Source organism: Diceros bicornis, chromosome 34 (genome assembly GCF_020826845.1).
Source record: "Diceros bicornis minor isolate mBicDic1 chromosome 34, mDicBic1.mat.cur, whole genome shotgun sequence".
Taxonomy (NCBI): Eukaryota; Metazoa; Chordata; class Mammalia; order Perissodactyla; family Rhinocerotidae; genus Diceros; species Diceros bicornis.
Window position 1 is genome coordinate 37,350,186 of NC_080773.1, and position 24,228 is coordinate 37,374,413.

Below are 24,228 nucleotides of genomic sequence, written 5' to 3' on the forward strand. Positions count from 1 at the left end.
CTCCAGAGCTTGAGAAATTTAATCCCTTTACCTCAGCATGTGAAGCTCTCAGCCCAGGGCAGACACACAGTGAGGACCAGGGAGGCTCAGCTGTTGCTGCTGCTGTTTTCATTGTTGGAATTATTGTCGTGATCATTTCACCCTATTCCTTTGATGTCCCAGAGCACTTATGGTCTGCCCCCAAGTTCTCAAGGGAATGCCACTGATGGTGTTCTCTCCAGTGCCTTCACCCATGGGAGGCTTTTCTCTCAGCCATAATTATGTCAAGTCCAAAGACTGAGTGCTCCTCCCTTTTTGAGCCCAGCCCAGAGCTGACACATTTTGTATTTTCAGGTGACGCTAGAGGCCTGTGGGCTCCTGGTCTCACTGGGTAAAGGCTCCCCTCTCCATGCAGGGGATCTGCAGCCTCTTTGATTCTGCCTTCTCCGTCCAGGCCTGTGGCTGGTTGAGAAGAGCAATGGAGCTCACCTTTTCTCCTACTTCTAGCTCTCACCATGTTCTAGACCCATCTCTTTTCCAGCCTCCCTGTGTCTGTACCAGGGATCTTTGTGTAGCAACGTCAACTTTCTAGACACAAACCCTCACCCCAGTGCCTAGCACATGTGGGCCTCAATATGAGGTTGTTATTCCAGATTCCACAGGAAGGAAGCTAGCCCAGCCTGGTTGGGAGAAGTGTTCCCACAGCCCGGTAGCAGAGTCATGGATGAGGGGCTGTTCTCAGAGAGTGAGTCATGCAGCACCCATAGGGAGACATTTGCCATGAATGCTCCCCAGGTATCTTCCTAACAACACAATCTCAGTAAAAACGTCCTTGAGGTCACTGGAGAGGGGCAGTTGCTGTGATAACATCCAGTGCAGGTGGGAGCAGCATGAATTGGGCCACTTGTTTCCAGCGTATGTTCCATTTTCTCCAGCGCTGATGGAGGAAACCTGTTCCCTGGGACCTGCCCATCATCCACGTGCCCTGAAGTCCAGAATCTGATGGACAGTTGTTACTGGCTGTGGGGATGACGTGGGAACCATAGTTGGCACAGAATCAGGCGAGGTGAATAGGGAGTTGGGAAGACTGCAGCTGAGTAGAGAAGACATGCCCCTTTTGAGGTGGCCTCCACAAATATTCCCAAGAATCTGGAGGTGCACCATGTGGGTGTATAGAAATTCTCAGTATGGCTGGTGCTGTGTCTTTCATGACACAGGTCACTGGCCATACAATCAATCTAAAGATTCTGCAGGTGCCCATAGCTATTCCTGGAGGGCATTGCTGCACAGTCAAGAAAACAGGAATTGAGAGAAGAGGAGGCCTGTAGTTCATAGATAGGTCTTATATGACCAAATTCTGGTTGCTGGTGGCTCTGGGGAAAAAAGCCTTTATTACTCACCAGTTTTCTCTGCCATTGAGGCAGAGTTACTTCTCCAAACATATGAAGAGAGATGTGGTAAAAATGTAGCAATTTCAAATCTGGGTTTTCTTTTTTTTTCCTTTTTGAGGAAGAGTGGCCCTGAGCTAACATCTATTGCCAATCTTCCTGTTTTTCTCCTTTTTTTTCCCCAAAGCCCCAGTGGATAGTTATATGTCATAGTTGTACATCCTTCTAGTTGTTTTATGTGGGACACTGCCTCAGCATGACTTGATGAATGATGTGTAGGTCCGCACCCAGAATCCAAACTCGTGAACCCTGGGCTGCCGAAGCAGAGCACACAAATTTAACCACTATGCCACGGGGCTGGCCCCTCCTGGGTTTTAAAGACAGGTGAGAAAAGCAGAATTTTATGTAGAACCAATTCTCCACACCTTAATGATATATAATTTATATGTAATAAATGGCACATATTTAATTGGTAAGGTTTGACATATTTATGTCAAGTATATATGTAAAATAAATTATATACATATGTATAGGACATTCTTTTCCCACCCTCCCCACACAGAGAGGCACACAAGCACACGCCCACACACATGTGAATCCATCATCATGAAGAAATTAATGAACATAAATATATCTCTCAACATTACTTCCTGCCCCTAGAGAATCCCTCTCTCCCTGCCTTCCATGGTTTTCATTCCCTAGACAACCATTTGTTTACTTTATTCATGTATAGATTAATTTTCCTTTTCTAGAATTTTAAATAAAGCAAATCTTTATTCCTTTTTTGTGGCTTTTTTCCTGCTACATAATTATTTTGAGTTTTATCATTGTGTATATGACTAGTTTATTCTTTTTATTGTTGAATATTGTACAGATAGAACACAGTGTTTTATCCATTCATCTGTTTTTTTAAATTTATGTTGTTTCCACTCTTCGTTGTTATAGATAAGGCTACCACAGACATTTATATCAAGACTTCATATGAAAATGTGTTTTATTTTTGGGTTTAATATTGAGGAGTATAGTAGCTAGTGCAGATGATAATTAACTTTTTTTTTCTTTGCTGTGGAAGAGTCTCCCTGAGCTAACATCTGTTGCCAATCTTCCTTGTTTTGCCTGAGGAAGATTGGCCCTGAGCTAACATCTTTGCCAATCTTCCTCAGTTTTGTATGTGGATCACCTCCACAGCGTGGGCACCAACAAGTGGTGTAGGTCCGCACTCGGGAACTGAACCCAGGCCACTGAAGCAGAGCATGCTGAACTTAACCACCAGGCCACGGCCCCCAAAATTTTTGTCTTTAAGAAACTGCCAGGGGCTGGCCCCGTGGCTTAGCGGTTAAGTGCACGCACTCTGCTACTGGCGGCCCAGGTTCAGATCCCGGGCGCGCACCGACGCACCGCTTGTCTGGCCTTGTTGAGGCGGCATCCCACATACAGCAACTAGAAGGATGTGCAACTGTGACATACAACTATCTACTGGGGCTCTGGGAAGAAAAAGGGAAAGAAAAAAAAAAGAAACTGCCAAAGTGTTCCAAAGTGGTTATACAATGTTATTTTCCCACCAGTAGTGTATAAGAATTTGAGTTTTCAAGATCCTCACCAACACTTTGTGTAATCAGTCTTTCTAATACTAGCCATTCTAATGTGTGTTTCTTGATTATTCTTGCTAAATAAATAAATTAAATAAATGGAAGAACAGTGCCTGGTAGCCTCCTTTGACTTCAAGAGGCACCTTTTCCACAACAGGAATCCAACTCATCCACCAGTGGAAGAAGGGCCAGCTTGTGGGGGTCCTAGAGCAGGAAGAAGTTGGCACAGGTTTGGGCTGTGGCACAAGCAGTCCTGCCACTGGGGCCATATGATTTGGCAGACTTCTTGGTGTGGATGGTGTCAGTGGCCGGGAAGCATGCAGTGTGGAGTGTTAGCAAGTCCCATCCAGGGAATCACAGTGCAGGCTGCTGAGGCTCTAGAGGAAGTCCATGCCATCTGCAGTACAGAATTATAAATCATTGTGAAACAACAACTGTTGTGTCATTTTGCGCACGTAACAGAACACTTGAATATGGGGTATCAAGTCCCCATGCATCCAGAACGACCCACTGTGAGGAGAGTTCTCTTGGACCAACCAAGTCATAAGGTCAGAAGGGCACTGCTGTATTCCATTGTAAGGTAGAGATGTACAGCCAGGATGGAGCCACATCAGGTCCAGAGAACACAAGTAGGCTGTGTGAGCAGGTAGGTGAGACTGCAGCATGGTAGTAACAGCTCACTGCAGTGGGTATCCTGCACAACCAGCTGAGGGCAGGAGAAAGCCTGAGCTTGGGTTCTGCTTGGGTCATTTTGGTTTATGACTGCAAGTAAAATGCATGGTGGCTGCATCACAGTCACATTTAGGATATCCCTGAAAGATAATGAAGAAGCAACATTTTTCCGATGGGTTATGCTATGATCTGACCATCCATTTTGTGTGGAAGAATCATTATCCAAAGGTGACAATATATATAGACTCCAGGGTAGCAGCCAATGATCTGCCCTGGTGAGGAAGGAAAAGTTAAGAAGACAGTTGACAAGGAGGTCTGCAGTAGAGGTATATGGATGTGGGAATGTGTGCACAGTAGGAAGGTTTCTGGCTTATTACAGTTCACCATAATATATCAGCAACCATGTCAAACAATGATGACATTGATTTTCTGGCACTTCAGGCAGACTCCTGGCACTTGGACATTGTACTGGCTATTTCTCCTCATGGAGCATATTTCCCATGTATCCAAATCTCTCCTTTCCCCCCCTTTAACTGTGCTCCAGTGTCATCTCCCTGCGAGAACAACTCTGACTCCTCTCTTTCCTAGTGAAATCCTTCTGACTCCACATGCTGCCGTTACTCGGTGCTGCTCTTTTATGCTTCCACAGCACCTGTCACCTTATAATTTACTGTAATATAGAATATTTTCTTCATTACTTATTGGCTGCTCCCCTAACTAAAGGCTGTGAATGAAGGCTGCATGAGGACGCATTTCTTTCTTCACTGGTTTATAACATCTAGACGAACCTCTGAAGCAGATGAGATGTTTAATGTTTTTGAAACAATGAAACAGCACAAGGCTGTAGCTTTCTTCCACTCTTCCACCTCTTTCTACTCTCACTTGATTATTTCTTTCCCTTTAAGTTTAAATTTCCTCAGAGTTCTCATGGGTGAAAAGAAATCCAAATTTTGTAGAAACAAGAGATTCTCAGTAGCCAAGTTTCCAGCTTAGGCATGGGCTTAACTTAATTCTTTTACATCTTAGAACACAATGGTTTCTGCTTACTGCCTAAAGATTCTGAACCCAATCCCAATGTTGGGGGAGTTGGTTTTCCACACACCACCAAGCAATTCTGCAATGCCAGCTGGGTGTCCTACAATTTAACTCATTTCTGACACTGCCTACCCGAAGATAGCATGAGATCCCACAGGTTAAGAGCTCAGTCCTACAAGACTGCCTTCTCTCCACTTCAGACACCACTTGCCAGTCCAGGTTGTCAGCTGTGCTTCTTGCCAACCTGTGCTTCATCTGTTGCTCTGAGCCTCTTTCGAGGTGTTAATGAAATCTTGGATTTCCCTCATTATGTAACTCATTTATTCATTTGGTTTAAAATCACACAGGTGCAGAACTGGCGGGCTGTCTTTACCACCAGGCACTAGAGCTGCATTCACTGTTAACCTCAATCTTGCCAGAGAAGTGAAGGCACATCCTGCCCCATCCAGCCCTTAGGAATTCTGACATTAAGGTTAAAAGCACAATTAATTTCTTGCTTGGGAGTCATCCTTGCTTCCAGCCCTTAGAGTTGCAGCCCTGGTCCTGTGACCACTGCATCAAGTAGGGGGGAAAAAGTTAAGGTGATGTGAGGAAGAAAGAGAAAGAGTAAAAAGGATAGTCATTTACACCAGTTTCCTCCCTTGGCCAGAATTAGAGAGTCATACCAGCGCCTTCCCTACCCCTCTTCCCCAGATTCACCAGAAAAACAAATCTATCCCATGGGGCCACTCCTTTAGCCCCACTCATGTTCATGATGAGGGTGAGCACATGCTCCTGAAGGCGTGTAAGCCAGCCCTTCATGACTTTATTTCCCCCATTTTAGACAACCTATGTTGATTGATTGATTGATTGATTTTGGTGAGGAAGATTGGCCCTGAGCTAACATCTGTTGCCAATCCTCTTCTTTTTGCTTGAGGAAGGTTGTACCTGAGCTAACGTCTGTGCCAATCTTCTGCTATTTTGTATGTGGGTCGCCACCGCAGCATAGCCTGATAAGTGGTGTGTATGTCTGCACCCGGGATCCGAAGCTGCAAACCCCAGGCCGCCAAAGCGGTGTGCATGAACTCAACCAGTACACCGGGCCAGCCCCTAGACAACCAGTATTTTAATTGCCTGTTTCAATTCTCTATCCAACTAGTACTCTGAGGAGGATCTCTCTCTGCCCATTGTTGGACATTATGGGCTGTAAAGTGTGTTCTCTGGTCTGAAGAAGTGACGGTTAGCCATCCATATTGGTAAAATATCTTCTGGTTCTTTTATTGCAGATTTGCTCTTATTGGCACACAACTTCTCTTTTTGGCATTTTGTGCCTTAGAGCATGTAAGAGGACTATGTCTAGATTCAGCCCATCTCTGCATTGCTGCAGTACACCCGTGTCCCCTCATGTCATGGACCCAGGTGGTCACCTCTAGGAGGCACACTGAAATATCTGCTTGTTGATTTCAGTCACCTTCCAAACCCAGAAGGGAGTTCCCCTGATGGGCCTGGACGCGTGCTACTTTAATGCACCCTCCAATTCCCATAGTGATTTCCATAGGGCTGTGCCCCATATGGGCTTTCCTTTATTTTTAAAATTTTTTTTATTTTTTTTGCTGAGGAAGATTCATCCTGAGCTAACATCTGTCACCAATCTCCCTCTTTTTGCTTGAGGAATATTCACCCTGAACTAACACCCATGGCCAGTCTTCCTCTATTTTGTATGTAGGTCGCCACCACAGCATGGCTGATGAGTGGTGTAGGTCTGTGCCCATGAACCGAACCCCCGAACACAGGCCACCAAAGTAGAGCACGCCAAACTTAACCACTAGGCCACCGAGCCAGCCCCCTGGCTTTCCTTTAATAGGCCAGGTCTCCATTGTCCTCTTGCCTGACCATAACGCTGGGCCATTGTTGATTACCCATGAGTCAGTAGAACCTGAAATATAGGGACTTTTACCACTGTTAATTCTTCCATCACTGCTGGGGGAAAAAAGCATGCAGGTCAGCCCACCTAGCTGATTTGTTTTTATCTTCTTCAATCAGAGTGGTGTCCTTCCAAATGGGGTGTTGTCCACTCAGCTTGGAACTGCCAACCATAAACCAAGCAGCTCTTTGTAGAACACTGCCTCAATGACAATGAATCCAGCAGCTCCTCACACATTTCCAGAGTCTGTCCCAGAGGAAAAGTGGCTCCTTGCTCGTAACTCCTCCTTGCATTTCCCAGACAGCATGATCCTGTATAAACCATTTCCATTTTATGATGGGACTCTACTGGGCACTGCCATCCCCATTAGAGTGTTTCAGTTCTCTAGTCAAAATTCCCAGTAGTCTTCACAGGGAGGTGCTCACAGGCTTTTGCCATAAGCCTTGTATAGGCTCCACAGATCTATGTCACAGAGAATTTGTCCCTACCAGCCCTCCCGCTTCTATTCCACACTGTGTGGGCTCAGGCAGTCTTACTGGTTCCCATCTAGCAGGTCCAATTAACATTTCCTGATTTACCTGCCTTCTGTTTACAATACTCAGAAGTGGAAACATCCCCCAGTCAGATACGATTTCCATTCTCATAGTACAATCAGATGAAACCATCTCACATGAAGCCTGTTCACACATACCAATTCTCCCACAAACTTTTACCTTAATTCCATCAACCCTCACATTCCTAACTGTAGCCTCCATTAGGATGTCATCCACAGGGTTTGGTTTCACAGCACTAGGTAGCGGAAGTCTTTCCCAGGCAGACATAATATCTATTCCCATCAGACATTCAGGTAATGTTGACACAACCTCTTTACATAAAGCTTATTTAAACATTTCAACCTTTATAATCTTATCAGCGCTTACATTTTTATGTTCTCTCAATCTAACTGTAGCCTGCATCAGCACTTCACCGATAGGTTTTGGTACCACAGTTCATGGTGCTCATGAATCAAGGGAGTCCTGGAAACTTTTCTTCTCCACCGCCTGAGTGTTTTATCCACTCCTGTGCAAAAGACTTTGGGTCCCCAGCAAGGAGTGGAGCCAAGGGACCCTGGCCCTCTGTCAATCTTTAACTTGATAATCTGCCTAACGACTGTCCCAAGCAATTGCTGGTCAGGTTTCTCATTGTAATCTTTGTCTTCTGGCTTTTTAAATTTTTCTAAACTGCGATAAATATCTGGATTTGTTTGGGGCCCTTTAATGTTGGGGCCAGCAAGGAGTCCCTTTGGCCTGCCCAACCTTTGGTGGTGGTGTATTAAAACCTTTGTTTCAACCCCATCCGTATTTGCTTTATTCCTCCAATTTCTTAATAACCATCCTGTTTGTTTCACTCCAATCAATATTTGTTTTATTCATCTTATGTCTTAATAACCGTTTAAAAATTTCCACCCTGCTAAAATGAGTCTCTTGACCCTTTCTTCTGCCTTTCCCCATTGTCTTGTTAATTAACCTAATACTTTTATTATTATCTGTAAGACCCTTGAGGGGAAGCTGAGACAGCATTTCCATAAGGTTTCTTTGGTTTTGCAAAAACAAGGTTATATGGGGTGCCCATGTGAAAGGGGCCCCCTCAACCACAGCATTTACCATGACCAAGGTAACGGGCATAATCGACAAATGAATGTCCCAGTCATCCTGAAGCCAGTCCCCCATGGCTTGCATATGAAGCCTATCAGCTGCTTCGTCTGGGCGCTCCACTTGGCATTCACAGGGGAGACGGACAGTCCCCCTTTTCAGGGTAAGCAGACCTTACAGTGGCCTTTATCCAATCCACCAGGCTGGCTGTTCCCTGGGAGTAACCTCCTGTGTGTCGGGATCACGTACAGCCATCTGTGATTGTTCCACAGCGAGCTGTGGGTCCTACATCAACCCAAACACGCTCCATGTTTACTACCTTCTTGGTGACCAGAGGTCTTAGAGGTACTTTCTGTTGTCCCTGCACAATTTTTTCCTTGGGTGGAGAGTACCCCTTTAATAAAAAATTTGACATTTTGTATGTTTTTTTAAATGTTAGGATACAAATGTACACCGAAGCCTTTATGCACCCTCAGTGCAAAAATTTTGTAGATGTATAAGGGATTTCACTGTTTACCTTAAACAAATAGCCAGTTATTTCTCCAGCAAAAGTGTGTATTTGGGATCAGCAAAGAATTGCAGTTTGAGGTCTGCAACCATGGAAAGCCATGTGCAAGTCCCCAGCAATAAGGGCTCTATGAAAACAAACTCTTTGGGGCCGGCCCAGTGGCGTAGCAGTTAAGTGCACGTGCTCTGCTTCAGTGGCCTGAGGGTTCGCAGGTTCGGATCCCGGGCGTGCACTGATGCACCACTTCTCAAGCCATGCTGTGGCAGCGTCCCATATAAAGTGGAGGAAGATGGGCACAGATGTTAGCCCAGGGCCAATCTTCCTCACAAAAATAAATAAATAAATAAACAAAAAAACCCAAACTTTTATGGGCCAGCCCGGTGGCATAGTAGTTAAGTTTGCACGCTCTGCTTCAGTGTCCAGGGATTCACAGGTTTGGATCCCCAGTGTGGGCCTACGCACCTCTTATCAAGCCATGTTATGGCAGGCGTCCCGCATATCAAGTAGAGGAAGATGGGCAGAGATGTTAGCCCAGGGCCAATCTTCCTCAGCAAAAAGAGGAGGATTGGCAAGAGATGTTAACTCAGGGCTAATCTTCCTCACCAAAAAACAAAAAAGAGAAAAAAATAAAAACAAACTCTTTTATAGAGGCAAAGAGGAAGTTGGTAGGGCTCTTGTAAGAAAAGAGCTCATTGGAGGAATTGAGAGTTCAAAATGTAGTGGCTTTTCATTGGCTGAGTTGTGACAGTTTCTTTTGGCTGAGCTGTTGCTGGGCAAGAAGAGGAAGTCTTTCTTCTTCCTACTGGGTTTTGCTATGGGTGTAGAACATGAGAGTCTCCCTTCTGGTTTCATGACTGCATTTTAAATGAGATTTCTGTTTATTAATTTTCACACCACTTAATCGCAGGTACCCTGTACACAGGAATCACAATAGAAAGATGGAATGTTCTTCAATGTACATCAAAATCACCTGGAAGCTTTTAAGACACAGATTCTAGGGCCTGCCCTCAAGTGCCTGATTCGATAGGTCTGAGTTCAGGACTGAGAATGTGCATTTCCAATGACTCCCCAGGTAACACTGATAGTGAAAGGTCGAAGGATCAGACTATGAAAACCAGCGTTCTATGAAGTCCTGGCTGTTTGGTTCCAGGCCCAAGTCCACCAAGGTGGAGATGTGCTGGCTCCAAGGAAGGGATCCAGGTTTTCTCACCCACATTCTCTGAGTGTCTCTGCAGTGAGCAAAGCAGATCAATGGCCAACTGTGCTTGTGTCCCAGGCCCTCACTACTCTTGAACCCTATGAGGGCTCCACGTGTCAAAGCCAGCTAGTCATCTGCTTCTTCTGCCCCAAACTTATTCCAAATATACCTCTATGGCTCAATTGCCTGCTTATCAAGCAGGACTGCTTTACTACAATGTGTAATACTACATCTCATCTCCTCACTTCTGGGCACACTCGTCTTCCCTTCATTTCATGGTTTCTACCTGTGATATTGTGATTTATAATAAAAAAAATATATTTTTGGGTCTTTGTCACCACTTATGGCATAGAGCTCATAAAACCTTAGAGTTTCCTCAGTGATATGAGCGACAAAGGTGTCTTGATATTCATAACATGCCCCTTTTGATCACATCTGAGTTTATGTTAATGAGGTGAATTTTGGAAAGCATCTAAGAATAGCAGCTGGTTGCCAGGGGAACTAACAAAATGATTGGAGGTTGGAACCTTCAGTCCCACCCCCTTGACCTCCAGGAAGAGAAGAAGGGCTGGAGGTTGAATCAAACAAATGGCCAATGATCTGATCAAGCATGCCCATGTAATGAAGCCTCCATAAAAATCCAAAAGAATGGGGTTTGGAGAGCTTCCAAGTTGGTGAACACATGGAGATGTTGGGAGAGTGGTGAGCTCAGAGAAAGCATGGAAGCTCTATGCCCCTTCCCACATACTTTGCCCTATACATCTCTTGCATCTGGATGTTCCTGAGTTATATCCTTTTATAATCAACTGGTACTGTGGTAAGTAAAATGTTTCTATGAGTTCTGTGAGCCACTCTACCCAATTAATCCAGCCCAAGGAGGGGGTTGTGGGAACCTCTGAATTATAGCCTGTTGGTCCAAAGTGTTACTGAGCAAGGGCTCGCCACCCGATGCCCACAGAAGCTGATACCGTGGCACACAGGTCTTTGAGAAAAGAAGCAGTCAATCAGTAAGGAGACAGAAGGACAGGTTCTCAACTCTGTCTCCCTGATACAGGGTATGGGGTAAGGTTTAAGGGATCAGGGAGGGCAGGCTGGTGTGCAGAAGCACTGCAGAATGAGTTTTGATTGGCAGATCAAAATGTTCTCTTCTGCACATGCTCCTGACTGGCTTGTGGCCCTTGAAAAATAGCTTTAACATCCTGTTGTTAAGATGAAATCAGTTTAAGATGAAATCAGTTATGGGAGGTAACCAGGAAAAGCACAGTAATAAGGGTAAAGTTGTTATGCAAATTTAAGTCAAAAGAGTTTCTAGAGATTTAGAGTCATCCTCCCCTTCCTGGCACAAAGAAGGAGGCACCCTTACAAATGGAGATTTTTCTTATAAATGTAAATTTCCCTTACAAATGGGTAACTTCTACTAGGTTTTCAGAGCTTTTCCTACATCAGCTGTTTTTTAATAATCATCAGCTCAATATAGCCCTTATGCCAAAGAGGCATATTTTGAGGTGGCAAATTCTGTTCCTGGTCCTGAGGTTACAGAAGCACAGGTAACAACCTGGACTTGCAATTGGCATCTGAAGTGGGGGGCAGATCCCTTAACCCATGGGATCTGATGTTATTTCTAGGTTGTTTCGGAATTGAGGTAAATTGTAGGATGCCTCGCTGGTGTTGGAGAATGCTGGTGTGGAGGGAAAAACTCTACACCTTGGAATTGGGTGCAGAGTTGTATTACCACATTCTAACTTGCTATATAATTTAGTAATTTTCTTTCCTATTATGTGCCTGTGTTCTTGGAAGAATTTAAGCTGTCTGAATACCAGGGTCTTGGTCTCTCTAGTTTCTTAATGTTTCTACCCACCTACATAAATGCCTGTGTTACTGGACAAAGGGCACGATCTGCTCGCTGTGAGACAAAAGCCAATTGTCAAGAGGCAAGATGGTGGCAGAGAAAGGGCATTTTATTACAGCTTGCTAGCAAGAGGGAAGATGGCCGACTAATGTCCAAATGAACCATCTTAAGGGGGGCACAGAATCTTGAAGCAGTTATATAGGCCAGTGTGTTACAGGTGAGAGGGTTAGGAATGTTGATCCTCTTGCGTCACTGACAGGGAGTGGCCACACCAGATAGACTCTCTGTCTGGCGGTCATCACATTCCTAAGAAACTCAGAAGAATGAAGTTATTATCTTATCACAGCTAGGAGGTACATGCACAAGCAGGGGTTGTAAAATCTACAGAGCAGTTAGATCTCCTGTAGGGTCCATACCTAGCTGGGTTAGCTAGTCAGAGGTCATTCAAAGTTACAATATGGTTTCTGTTCTACAATGTGGCTTCCCTTACGTGAACCTTGTGTTGAGCCGGTATCACCTGCAACTGAGTATTTGCTCAATGAACATTTGTAGAGCTGTGAATAAACAGGACACCTCAGTTTCTTGTTCATTTTTACTAATCTGGCTACTATAAATGTCCACTTCAACTCTTCCCTCCAAGCTGGTATTGATTAATGTTTTCAAAAATAATTGTCCTGGTAAAAATTCTCTAAGGTCTTAACTTTCTTCAGCATCCCCTGATATTTCCCCAGAGCTATTTCTGACCTATCTTTGAACAACTTGTAACCATGGGCCCTCCAGGACCAGTTCAACTGACCCCACCTCTTACCAACAGAGTGATTAAGAATTGTCTTTCAGAAAATGTGCAGAATCACATAGCCAGAGCATGTGCAGAAGAAGAAATTTTGACCTGAAATGACTGAGGAACCAAAGATCCTCCTCCCCACGGAACCCGAGGACCAGGACAGGACTGGAACTTGAAAGTCGGACTCTTATCAGAAGCAGGGATCCCTCATTCAGGAAGATCCGGTGTTAAAATTCCTTCCCCACCTCATCAAAAATGTTTAGAACCCTATCATAAAAGTTCAGAAGCTCATCATAAATGTTTAGAACCCTGTCATAAATGTTTAAAACCTTACCATAAGTGCTTGAATCCCACCAGTCAAAACCTGTCCTGCTAGCATTTCTGCATGCCAGCCTGTCTGGCCCCCTAACTTCTCAAATTTCACCCCAAATCCTGAATTGAGGAGACAGAACTGAGGGCACATGCCCCATCTCCCTGCAGATCGAGCTCACAGAATAAAGCTGATTTCTCCCCAAAAGCTGATGCTGTAATTAATTGGCTGTTTATGCACATCGGGCAAGAGAACCCCAATTTTGTGTGATAAAACTGCATAAACATTACTACTAATTTTCTGAAATTTGCATTTCAAAACAGTTTTTCTGAGATAATCTCAATTCCCCATGCAGAACTGTACCTGCAATCACTGGAAAATGATCATCATTTATCAACAAGGAGAAGAGATCATGGGGTTCAGATGTCTCTTTTATCTCGAGGTTCAGATGTTCCTTTTGCAGACGTACTGCGACTGCAAGTTGCAACCACTGACCCAAGCCAAAACAGCATTAGCTAAGTTGGTCTCCGTTTGAGATAGAAGTCAGTTTGCTAAATGGAATTGAGTATGTCTTAGGGTATGGAGTAAGAAATATTATGTTGGTAAAACTGTTCCTCAATAGGTAGAACACAATCACTATACAAGCAAGGCAGAAGTTTTCTGTGGGAACCAGAGGCAGAGGTCCTCCTTGTCCACCTGTTTCAGGGCAGCCTAACATCCCTCTTCTTCCTTCCCTTCATAGCCCTCAGGGTCTCTCTTGTTCCTAGCCAACCATAGTGAAACTCACAAACTCGCTAATGCCCCAGGCTGTATGCACTGGAAGAGGAATAACATAATGTCTCCAGCTATGCGTGGAATCATTTTATGTCTGAGTGACTATGGAAGGATATGGCCATTTAGAGCAGTAGATTTGAGAGCATCTCTAACAATTTTATGCTCTGGGAGCGGGCTAAGCTTCACGGAGAATGAAAGTACATCTTTTCCCTGCATTTCACAAGGAGCAAAGGCCCCTCTAGGCAGGAACACCACTTTTAAGCATCCCTCGGACGGTCGCCTTCCTTGTGGCACTAGAGCTCCGGGAACTACATTACCCGAAAGAACGTGCGCAGAGTTGACCCAATGAAAGATCAAGGTGAAAGTATTTCCGTGCGAATTCAATGAGTCAGGGGCGGGACTTCCGGCGTCCTCCCGGGGCGACCATTTTGTCTGCTGCTGGGTCTATTCGCCCGAACAGAGGCTGCTGGGTGCTGGGTCTGGCGCTGAGGTGACGGGACCGAGAAGGAAGCGCTGTACGCGCAGCAGAGGGTGGGTCTGAGGCTCCGCGACGCCGCCCGGGGGACCCGCGCCAGGGCCGGGACAGGGACCGCCGTGCCCGGGTCCCCTCCTCTCCCGCCGCTCCCGGCCCCGCTCCGCCCCCAGAGTCCGATGGCGGCGGCCGCGCGGAGGGAGCCGGCTCAGGTCAGTGCTTGCGCTCCGCGCCTTCCCCGCCCTCAGCCCAGCCCAGCCCAGCCCTAGAGCCCCGAGTGCAGGCGCCGCTCACGGGCCTGCAGCCCAGGCCCCGGTGTCCGGGACGGGGAGGCGCTCGTGGGGCCTGTTTGTGAGAGCCGGGGTGACGGGTGTGGGAGAGGGTCCCAGGGGAGGGCCCGCGGGGGAGAGGCGTCAGGGCGACTGAGCCGGGAGGAGTCGGGGACCCGGGGTCCGTGTTCTGTGTGGAGTGAAGAGTGTGAGGCGGAGTGTCGCTTGGACTGGAGGCTTAGGGGCTGTTCCTTCAATCCGAGGGCCCTGGGAGCCGTGGAGGGTTGTGAACAGAAGAGGGACACAGTGTGCGTTAGGGTTTAAAAAGTTTTCTAAAAGCTGCTCAGAGAGAGAACAGAGTGGAATGGGGGTGATGAGGACAGTGAGGCACAGGGAGCTGAGTCCTCGTCCAAGGTCACAGAGCTGGTAAGTGGCAGCTGTGAGGACTGAGGCACGGAGATTAGTAAGTGAACCCGAGGTGACCAAGTTCCAGGGCTGGGCGGGGATACAGAGGAGGCCTGTGCACATTTAGCGCAGCCGGGGTTGTCTGCCTCTTGCCACAGGTTCTGATACTAGAAAAATCACTTAGGGAACCTACACAGGAAAGGAGAGGGTGTCCCAGACACTCAGTGGACCTGACACCACCTGTATCAGGGATTTCGGTGACTTGAGCCTCTTCTCTTGCTATTTTCCTTGCTTTTGGGTGTTGGCACCCTGGGGATACCCTTTAAGCCCAGGCAGGGTCCTGAGTGAGGCCAAGGGTGACATGGAGCTGTTTCCATTTCTGGCAAACGGTGTAAACACGTGTGAAAGGTTATCCCTGGAACAGACCCCAGTGTGTGCAAATGCTTGGAGATGTAACTGAGCTGGAGACAGGGGACATCCAGTCTCCATTCTTTCTGTTAAGAACAAGGAGCAGGGGGTCAAGAAAAAGGCCAGTAATGTGACTGCCTGGGAAGTTGGCATTTGTTTGGGAGGTAATGGGAGGTTTGGGTAAGAGGAAGGAGTTGGTCTTATCCAGGTTTAACAGGCTCCATCTGGCTGCACAGTGGAGTCTAGACTATGAGGTTAAAGGAGGACACAGGGAGCCCAGGAGGAGGCAACTACAACTTAGATGAGTGTTGATGGAGCAGAGTGGTGGCCATAGAAGTGGGCAAAAAGTTGAACTCTGTCTGTTTTTTTAAGAAGGGTCAGGTAGACTTCTGGATGTTATAGGTGAGGGAGAGCAGGAAAAGAGCCAAGGATGACTGCATGTCACTGGTCTTAGTAGTTGTAGGGATGGAAGATCCAACTGGGATGTGGCAGTTCATGACAGATTCATTTTCCTTGGGAATATAAGAAGGGTTTTTTTGGCCCTGTGGGGAGTCTGAGATGTTTCAGAGAACAGTGACTGGAGGCGTAAAGTGGGCAGCTGGACACACAGGTCTGGAAATCTGAGGAGGGGTTCAGGATGGAGACATCAAAAAGTGTTGTCTATTGTGTGGACCAGGAAGGAGCTGTGCATCCCATTTAGGTGGAGGAATGCAGGTTGTCATGACGATGCTATTAGCTGGTCAGAAAGAGGGGGATGCACAATGAAAAGTGGTTTTCTTGGTCTGCACCTAATGAGCTGCAGAGCTGCACACAAACCCAGGTGAAGGGGAGAAGTGGTCATGGTGACCGTATGGGAGAAAGCATGGTTTGGCAGGTGACTAAGGCTTCCATGGGATGAGTGGACATGAGATGGCTATGGAGACAGAGGAGTAACTGAGACAAGATCACACTGAGGCCAGGGCTCCTGCTCATTCACTAATGTACTGCTTCACCAGAATTTTGTGGTGAGTTTCAGTGGGGTCTGGGGTGTTCAGTGTTGATGGTGGATGAGGTGTGGGGCGAATGTGGTCATTTGTGAGAGTCACTGTGCCTGGCACAGAGACCATCAGGGCTGGGGTTTTAAGTAAGGTTGAGTGGAGAGAAGAGGGTTGTGGTCTCTGAGGAGACAGGAAGTGCAGCACAGAAGTGGAAGTAGGTCATGGGCATCTGTAGTTCACACGTGCTTCTGGGTGGCTAATATTGAAGCAAGGATCAGAGTTATAGAGGAGGCCTTCAAAGCAGCATTTGGGGATTTCGTTAAATACAGAGCTGTGAGAGTGCAACTGTGGGCACTGAAGAATTGAGAGAGGTACAATCTACAGAATGATGTGTACGTGGAGAGGACATGTGAGCTGATGGCCCTAGGGCCGTGGTGTTGGAGACTGAAGGGTGAAGCACGGGCCCAAGTTTGGCTGTGTCCTGGAGTCCAAATCTGGAGACTCCAGGGGAATTGATTTACAGGATGGGTGGGACCCTACAGGCTAGGACCAGAGCTTGGATGTCGTCTCTGTGCCCTGCTGTCTGATGTTTCTGAGGGCTGAACACAGTGAATAAAGGGACCCTGGGGATAAGGTGGGGATCAGTGACACCTAGGCCGGAATTCTTCTGAGATGGGGAGCTCTGGAGGAGGATGAGTGTGGAGTAGATGTGTGGGGAGATGGATTATGGGATTTCAGAGAGAGAATGTTGATGATTTCATCTGTCCCAATCATAACAGGACTGTGTGACCTTTGAGGACGTTGCTGTGTACTTCTCCTGGGAGGAATGGAGGCTCCTTGATGAGCCTCAGAGACGCCTGTACCTGGATGTGATGCTGGAGAACTTTGCACTCATATCCTCACTAGGTAAGACTCTCACAGCCTCACAGTGACCTGGACTAGGCTCTGTTCCCCACTACACACTCCTGCTCAATCCTTCTTCATGAAGACCATGGACGCTGCTTGCTTCCTCAGTTTTCTGGGTCGTTGCTGTGTTGCTAGGGCTAGGGTGTTTGCACTGCCCTCTTCTCTCTCCTGCAGCCCCAATACCTGCTGTATGGACCTTCTTAGAAAGGATTCCAGGAGCTTAATGGATTCTACCGTGCTTGCCCTCTCTCCAGGTCACTGTGTCCACATCCATATCACTTCTGTATCCCAGGTTTTCTCTCTTGTTTTCCCTGACATTTCCTCATGCTTGCTTGTGCCAGGCACATAGGCATTGTCGTGGTCACTACTAACCTGAACCATGGGCTGCTTTTCACTACTCTCCTGCATGGTTTATAGTGTTTAGATGTGTTCTTTTCTTTTTTTTTCCAGCCTTGTGTGGATATAAAATTGTATACACTCGGCCATTGGTATCCACAGTAGGATTGACTGGTTCCAGGACCCCCCCATGGATACCAAAATCTGAGGATGCTCAAGTCCTTTCCGTAAAATGGCATAGTCTTTGTATATAGTCTGTGCACATCCTCCAGTGTACTTTAAATCATCTCTAGCTTACTTTTTTTTTTTTTTTCCCCTAGCTTTTAATACCTAATACAGTGTAAGTGCTGTGTCACTAGCTGCCCACACATCGCTTTATTCATGTGGATTCAGGGTAGTTTTCAGTGTGTGGCAAATTCACGGTTAGCTTTTTGGAACTTTCTGGAATTTTCTTTTTTCAAATATATTTGATCCGTCCTTGGTAGAAAAACCAGAGGTGTGGAACCCGGGGGTATGGAGGCTGCCTGTATGTTAAAATGTACAACGTGATGGTTTGATGTCTGTATACATTGTGAAATAATTGCTACAATGAAGTTAATTAAACATCCATCACCTATTAAATTTACCTTATTATCATTATTATGTTTTTGCTAAGAATGCTTAAGGTCTACTCAGTAAATTTCAAGCATACAATACAGTATTATTAACTATAGTTACCATGCTGTACATTTTTTTTTAATTTTTTGTTTATTGCAGTAACATTGGTTTATAACATTATATAAATTTCAGGCGTACGTCGTTATACTTCTGTTTTTGCATAGATTATGTCATGCTCAACACCCAAATACTAATTACAACCCATCACCACACACGTGTGCTGAACTATCCCCTTCGCCCTCCTCCCTCCCCCTTCCCCTCTGGTAACCACCAATCCAATCTCTGTCTCTATGGGTTTGTTTATAGTCACCAAGCTGTACGTCACATTCAGAACTTATTCATCTTATAACTGAATGTTTGTACCTTTTGACCGACATCTCCCCCATTTCCCCCCAGCCCTAGCTTCTGGCATCCTACTCTGTGTTTCTATGATTTCGGTTCTTTTTTACGTTCCAACCACAGTGAACGACGGTTCCCTTACTTACATCTCACCCTCACCAACATTTATCTCTGCTCTTTTTGATGGTAGCCATTTTATCAGGTGTGAGGTGATATCTTACTGTGGTTTTGATTTGTATTTTCCTGATGATTAGTGAGGAAGAGTATTTTTTCATATACCTGCTGGCCATCTGTAGGTCTTCTTTCATACAGTGTCTGTTCAGGTCCTTTGCCCATTTTTTAATTGCATTGTTCTTTTGCTATTGAGCTCTATGAGTACTTTGTATATTTTAGATACTAACCCCTTATGAGATACAACATTTGCAAATATTTTCTCCCTTTTCATAGTGTTGATCACTTCCGTTGCTATTCAGAAGCTTTTTAGTTTGACGTAGCCTGACTTGTTTATTTTTGCCTTTGCTGCCTGTTCTTTTGGTGTCATATTGAAAAAATCCTTGCAAAAATCAGTATCAGGGAGCTTTTTCTCTGTTTGTTCCCAAAGAGTTTTACATTTTCACATCTTAGATTTAAGTCTTTAATCCATTTCGAGTTATTTTTTGTGAGTGGTGTAAGGTAGGGTCCTGGTTTCATTTTTTTTAAATGTGCATATCCAGACTTTCCTTTCCCCATTGTGTATTCTTGGCAACCTTGTCAAAGAGTAGTTGTCATATACTCATGGGTTTATTTCTGGGCTTTTTGTTCCTTTTCATAGGTCTGTGTGTCTTTTTATTTCAGTACCTTACTGCTTTGATTACAGGTCTTTTGTACTATAGTTTAGAATCACGAAGTGTGATTCCTCTAACTCTCATCTTCTTGATCAAGATTGCTTTGGCTATTCGAGGTCATTTATAGTCGAATTTTAGGATGCTTTGTTCCTTATCTTAGAGGAAGAGCTTTTACCTTTTCACTGTTGAATCTGCTGGTAGCTGTGGGCTTATCTTATATAGACTTTTTGACATTGAGATACATTCCTTCTATACCTAATTTTTTGAGAGATTTTATCATGAAAAGATTCTGGATTTTGTCAAATACTTTTTCTGCATCTGTTGAGATGATCATATGATATTTTGCCTCATTCTGTTAATGTGGTGTAGCCCATTTATTGATTTGCTTTTGATGAACATCCTTGCATCCCAAGGATGGATAAGTCCCACAGTTTATGATTCTTTTCATGTGCTGTTGAATTTGATTTCCTAGTATTTTGTTGAGTTTTTTCACATCTGTGATCATCAGGGATGTTGGCCTGTAATCTTTGGTAGTTTGCTTGTCTGGCTTTGGTATCAGGTTAATGATGGCCTCCTAAAATGACCTTGGAAATGTTCTTTCATCTTCAAATTTTTGGAAGAGTTTGAGAAAAATTGATGTTAATCTTTCTTAAAACGTTCATAGAATTCATCAGTGAATCTATCTGTTTGTGGCCTTTTCTTTGTTGGGAGATTTTTGATTACTGATTCAATTTCCTTCTGTGTTATTTTTCTATTCAGATTTTCTGTTTCTTTGTGATTCAGTGTTGGTAGGTTGTATGTTTCTAGGAATTATCTATTTCTTCTAGGTTATCTAATTTGTTGGCATATAGCAGTCCACAGTAGTCTTATGATCGTTTCTGTTCTTGTACTGTCGGTTGTAATTCCTCCTCTTTTATTTCTGAGGTCACTTATTTGAGTTTTCTCTATTCTAAGTTAGTGTGGCTAAAGGTTTGTCAGTTTTGCTTGTCTTCTCAAAAAACTAGCTCTTAGTATTGTTCATCTTTCCATTGTTTTTGTAGTTTCTTTTTTATTTCTGCTCTGATCTTTGTTTTGTTCTTTGTTCTGCTAACTTTGGTCTTAGTTTTCTCTTTTTCTAATTGAAGTGTAAAGTTAGGTTGTTTATTTGAGATCTTTCTTTTTTATTAATGCTGGCATTTATCATTCTAAACTTTGCTCTTAGAACTGCTTTTTCCCATTCCATATGTTTTGTTTTTATTTTCGTTTGTCTCAAGACGTTTTTTGAGTTTCCTTTTGATTTTTCCTTTGACCAATTGATTGGTTAAGAGTGTGTTGTTTAATATCCAGATATTTGTGAATTTTTCAGCTTTCATCCTCGTACTGATTTCCAGTTTTATCTATTGTGTTAGGAAAACAAATTTGATAGTATTTCTGTCTTCAGAATTTCTTAAGACTTGTTTGACGTTACATAGGATCTGCCCTAGAGAATATTCTGTATGGACTTAAGAAGAATGTGTATTCTGCTGTAGTAGGGTGGAATGTTCTGTATATGTCTGTTAGATCTGTTTGAACTAAAGTGTCATTCAATTCATATATCCTTATTAATTTTCTGTCGGGATATCCACCCATCGTTGAAAGCACGATATTGAAGTTCCCTCTGAATATTCCATTGCTGTCTTTTCTGCCTTCAGATTTGTTTGTATTTGCTTAATACTTAATTTAGATGCTCTGATGTGTGGTGCATATATACATACAGTTGTTACATCCTCTTGATGAATCGACTCTTTTGTCATTATATAATGACCTTCCTTGTCTCTTATGACAGTTTCTGACATAAAGTCTATTTTTTTTTTTTTTTTTGTGAGGAGAACTAGCCCTGAGCTAACATCCAATGCCAGTCCTCCCCCTTTTTTTTTCTTGAGGAAGATTGGCCCTGGGCTAACATCCCTGCCCATCTTCCTCTACTTTGTATTGGATGCCACCACAGCGTGGCTTAACAAGCGGTGCGTTGGTGCGCACCCGGCATCCGAACCTGCGAACCCCAGGCTGCCGCAGCTGAGCATGCGCACTTAACCGCTGCACCACCAGGCTGGCCCCTAAAGTCTATTTTCTTGTTATTGAGGAAGGTTAGCCCTGAGCTAACATCCGTTGCCAATCCTTTTTTCCTGAGGAAGATTGGCCCTGAGCTAACAGGTGTGCCCATCTCCTTCTATTTTTATATGTGGGATGCCAGCCATAGCATGGCTTGCTAAGTGGTGCATAAGTCTGCGCGCAGGATCTGATTCTGTGAACCCCAGGGCGCTGAAGTGGAGCGCACGAACTTAACTACTACGCCACCAGGCCGGCTACGTAAAGTCTATTTTATCTCATAAGTATAGCTACCCCTGCTCTCTGGTTTCCATTTGCCTTGAATATCTCTTTCAATCTCTTCACTTTCAGCCCGTGTGTGTCCTGAAATCTCAAGTTACTCTATTGTAGGTAGTATGTAGTTGGATCTTGTTTTCTTTTCTGTTTAGCCACTGTATGTTTTTTGATTGGACAATTTTATTAGGACCTACTATTGCCATTTTGTTAAATATTGTCTGGCTGTTTTGTAGTTCCTTGGTTCCTTTCTTCCTCTCTTGCTGTCTTCCTTTATGATTTCCCATGGTGGTATGCTTTCATTCCTTTCTCTTTCTCTTTTGTGTATCTGCTATAGGCTTTTGCTTTGTGGTTACCGTCAGGCTTCTATAAAACATCTTATAGTTATAGCATTCTATTTCATTTTTTTATTTTTTTATTTTTATTTATTTATTTATTTTTTCCCCCCAAAGCCCCAGTAGATAGTTGTGTGTCATAGCTGCACATCCTTCTAGTTGCTGTATGTGGGATGCGGCCTCAGCATGGCCAGAGAAGCAGCGCGTCGGTGCGAGCCCAGGATCCGAACCCAGGTAGCCAGCAGTGGAGTGCGCTCACTTAACCACTAAGCCACGGGGCCGGCCCCCTATAGCATTCTATTTTAAACTGATAATAACTTAACTTTGACGACATACAAAAACTCTACTGTTTAACTCCCTCACACACAAATTTTATGTTTTTCATGTCACAACTTACATCTTTTGATATTGTGTAACCATTAACAAACAATTGTGGGTATAGTTATTTTTTATACTATTTATTTTTTATCCTTTATACTACAGTTGAGTGATTAACACACTATTACAGCATTAGAATATTCTGAGTGTGACTGTATACTTTAGCACTGTGTTTTGTATTTTCATGTTACTAATTAGTGTACTTTCATTTCACCTTGAGAAACTCCCCTTAGCATTTCTTGTAGGGTAGGTTAGGTGGTGATGAACTTCCTCAGCTTCTGTTTGTCTGGAAGAGTCTTTTTCTCTTCTCCATGTGTGAAGGGCAGCTTTGCTGGTAAAGTATTATGGGTTTGCAGTTTTTTTCTTTCAGCATTTAGAACATAATCCCACTCTCTCCTGGTATGCAGTATTTCAGCAAAGAAAACTGCTCATATCCTTATGAGGGTTCCCTTATATACATTGAGTTTCTTTTGTCTTGCAGTTCTCAGAATTTTGTTTGTCATCACTTAAGTTTTATTATATATCTTGGTGAAGTCTTTTTTTGGAATGAATCTGTAAGGAGACTTATAAGCCTCATGTACTTGGATGTCCACTTCTTTTGGAAGTTTACAGCCATTATTTCTTTCAATGAGATTTAGGCCCCTTTCTCTCTCTCTTCTCCTATGGGCTGCCATAATGCAAATATTGTTTTGTTTTATGATATCCTGTAATTCATGTAGGCTTTCTTCATTCTTTTTTTTTTTATTTATTTATTTCCCTCAAAGCCCCAGTAGATAGTTGTATGTCATAGTTACACATCATTCTAGTTGCTGTACGTGGGACGCGGCCTCAGCATGGCCGGAGAAGCGGTGCGTCAGTGCGCGCCTGGAATCTGAACCCTGGCCGCCAGCATCGGAGTGCGCGCACTTAACCGCTAAGCCACGGGGCCGGCCCTCTTCATTCTAGTTCTTTGGTCTTTTTTCTTCTTTCACTGGATGATTTCAAAAGACCTACCTTCAGTTTCTGATTCATGCTTCTGATTGATCAAGTTGGCTGTTGATGCTCTCTATTGCATTTTTTCATTCATTATAGTCTTCAGCACCATCATTTCTGTTTGGTTCTTTTTTATATTTCCTGTCTTTCTGTTGAAAGTTTCATTTTGTTTGCATATTGTTTTCTTATATTGTTGAATTGTCTATGTCTGTTTTCTTGTAGCTTGCTGAGCTTCCTTAAAACAGTTATTTTGAATTCTTTGATACTTCATAGGTTTGCATTTTTTAAGTGAGTGGTAAGTTATTATGTTCCTTTGGGCTATCATGTTTTCTGGATTTCTGTGTTTCTTGTAGCCTTTTGTTGATGTCTGTACATTTCATGAAGCAGTCACTTCTTCCAGACTTTACGGAAAGGTTTTGGTGCAGGAGCTCTTCACCTGTGTGAGGGTGCAAGTTTACCATCTTGTTGGGGTGTGGTGGTTGCTACTACAAAACGTCCCAGCAGCTTAGTGTCTGCATAGCTCTGTCACCTGAGGTCAGCATCAGCGAAGATTGAAGGGGTCCCCAACAGTTAGGGCTGTGGGTGTCAACAGCAGTGGAGAATGCTGCTAGGGAACTCATGATCTCTTTCTCCCATGAGAAAGTTTTTGACTGAGGGGTCCCTCTTGATGGCAAGTCTGGCTTTTGGGTGCCTTCCTGATGGTGGTGATATTGGTGTCTGATGCGCAGGCACCTGTGGTGCAGGTAGGGATCTGGATTCTAGGGTGTGAACAGACGTGGAGCAATAGCAGTTCTAGGGTCCCAGATTCTGAGTAGCTTGCAGTGGCATTGATTTCACTGTGTAAGATGCAGTCACACCCTGAGCAGTAATGGAGTGTGTGACCAGAGCATGGGTGAACACAGAGAGACAGTGTCTCTGGGGTCTGAGGAGCTGGCTTGCCCACAGCAGCCGTGGCTCTGGTGCCTGAGGTACAGGTGCTCGAGTGATAGC

At 44.4% G+C, this 24,228-nt stretch overlaps 1 protein-coding gene across 4 annotated transcripts in view; it reads left to right on the forward strand.

Moving 5' to 3' along the window:
• The window catches only part of LOC131397538 (zinc finger protein 814-like), a 47,701-nt gene that overhangs the window by 18,278 nt on the left and 5,195 nt on the right, over positions 1-24,228 (forward strand). For 2 of the 4 annotated variants that reach the window (XM_058530585.1, XM_058530588.1), the window contains exons 1-2: positions 14,056-14,304; positions 16,931-17,057. In XM_058530585.1, coding sequence (XP_058386568.1) covers positions 14,272-14,304; positions 16,931-17,057 — 160 coding nt within the window. In that variant the 5' untranslated portion in view covers positions 14,056-14,271. Of the gene's footprint in view, positions 1-14,055; positions 14,305-16,930; positions 17,058-24,228 lie in introns of those variants that run through there. The other 2 variants (XM_058530587.1, XM_058530586.1) reach the window with 2 other exon arrangements.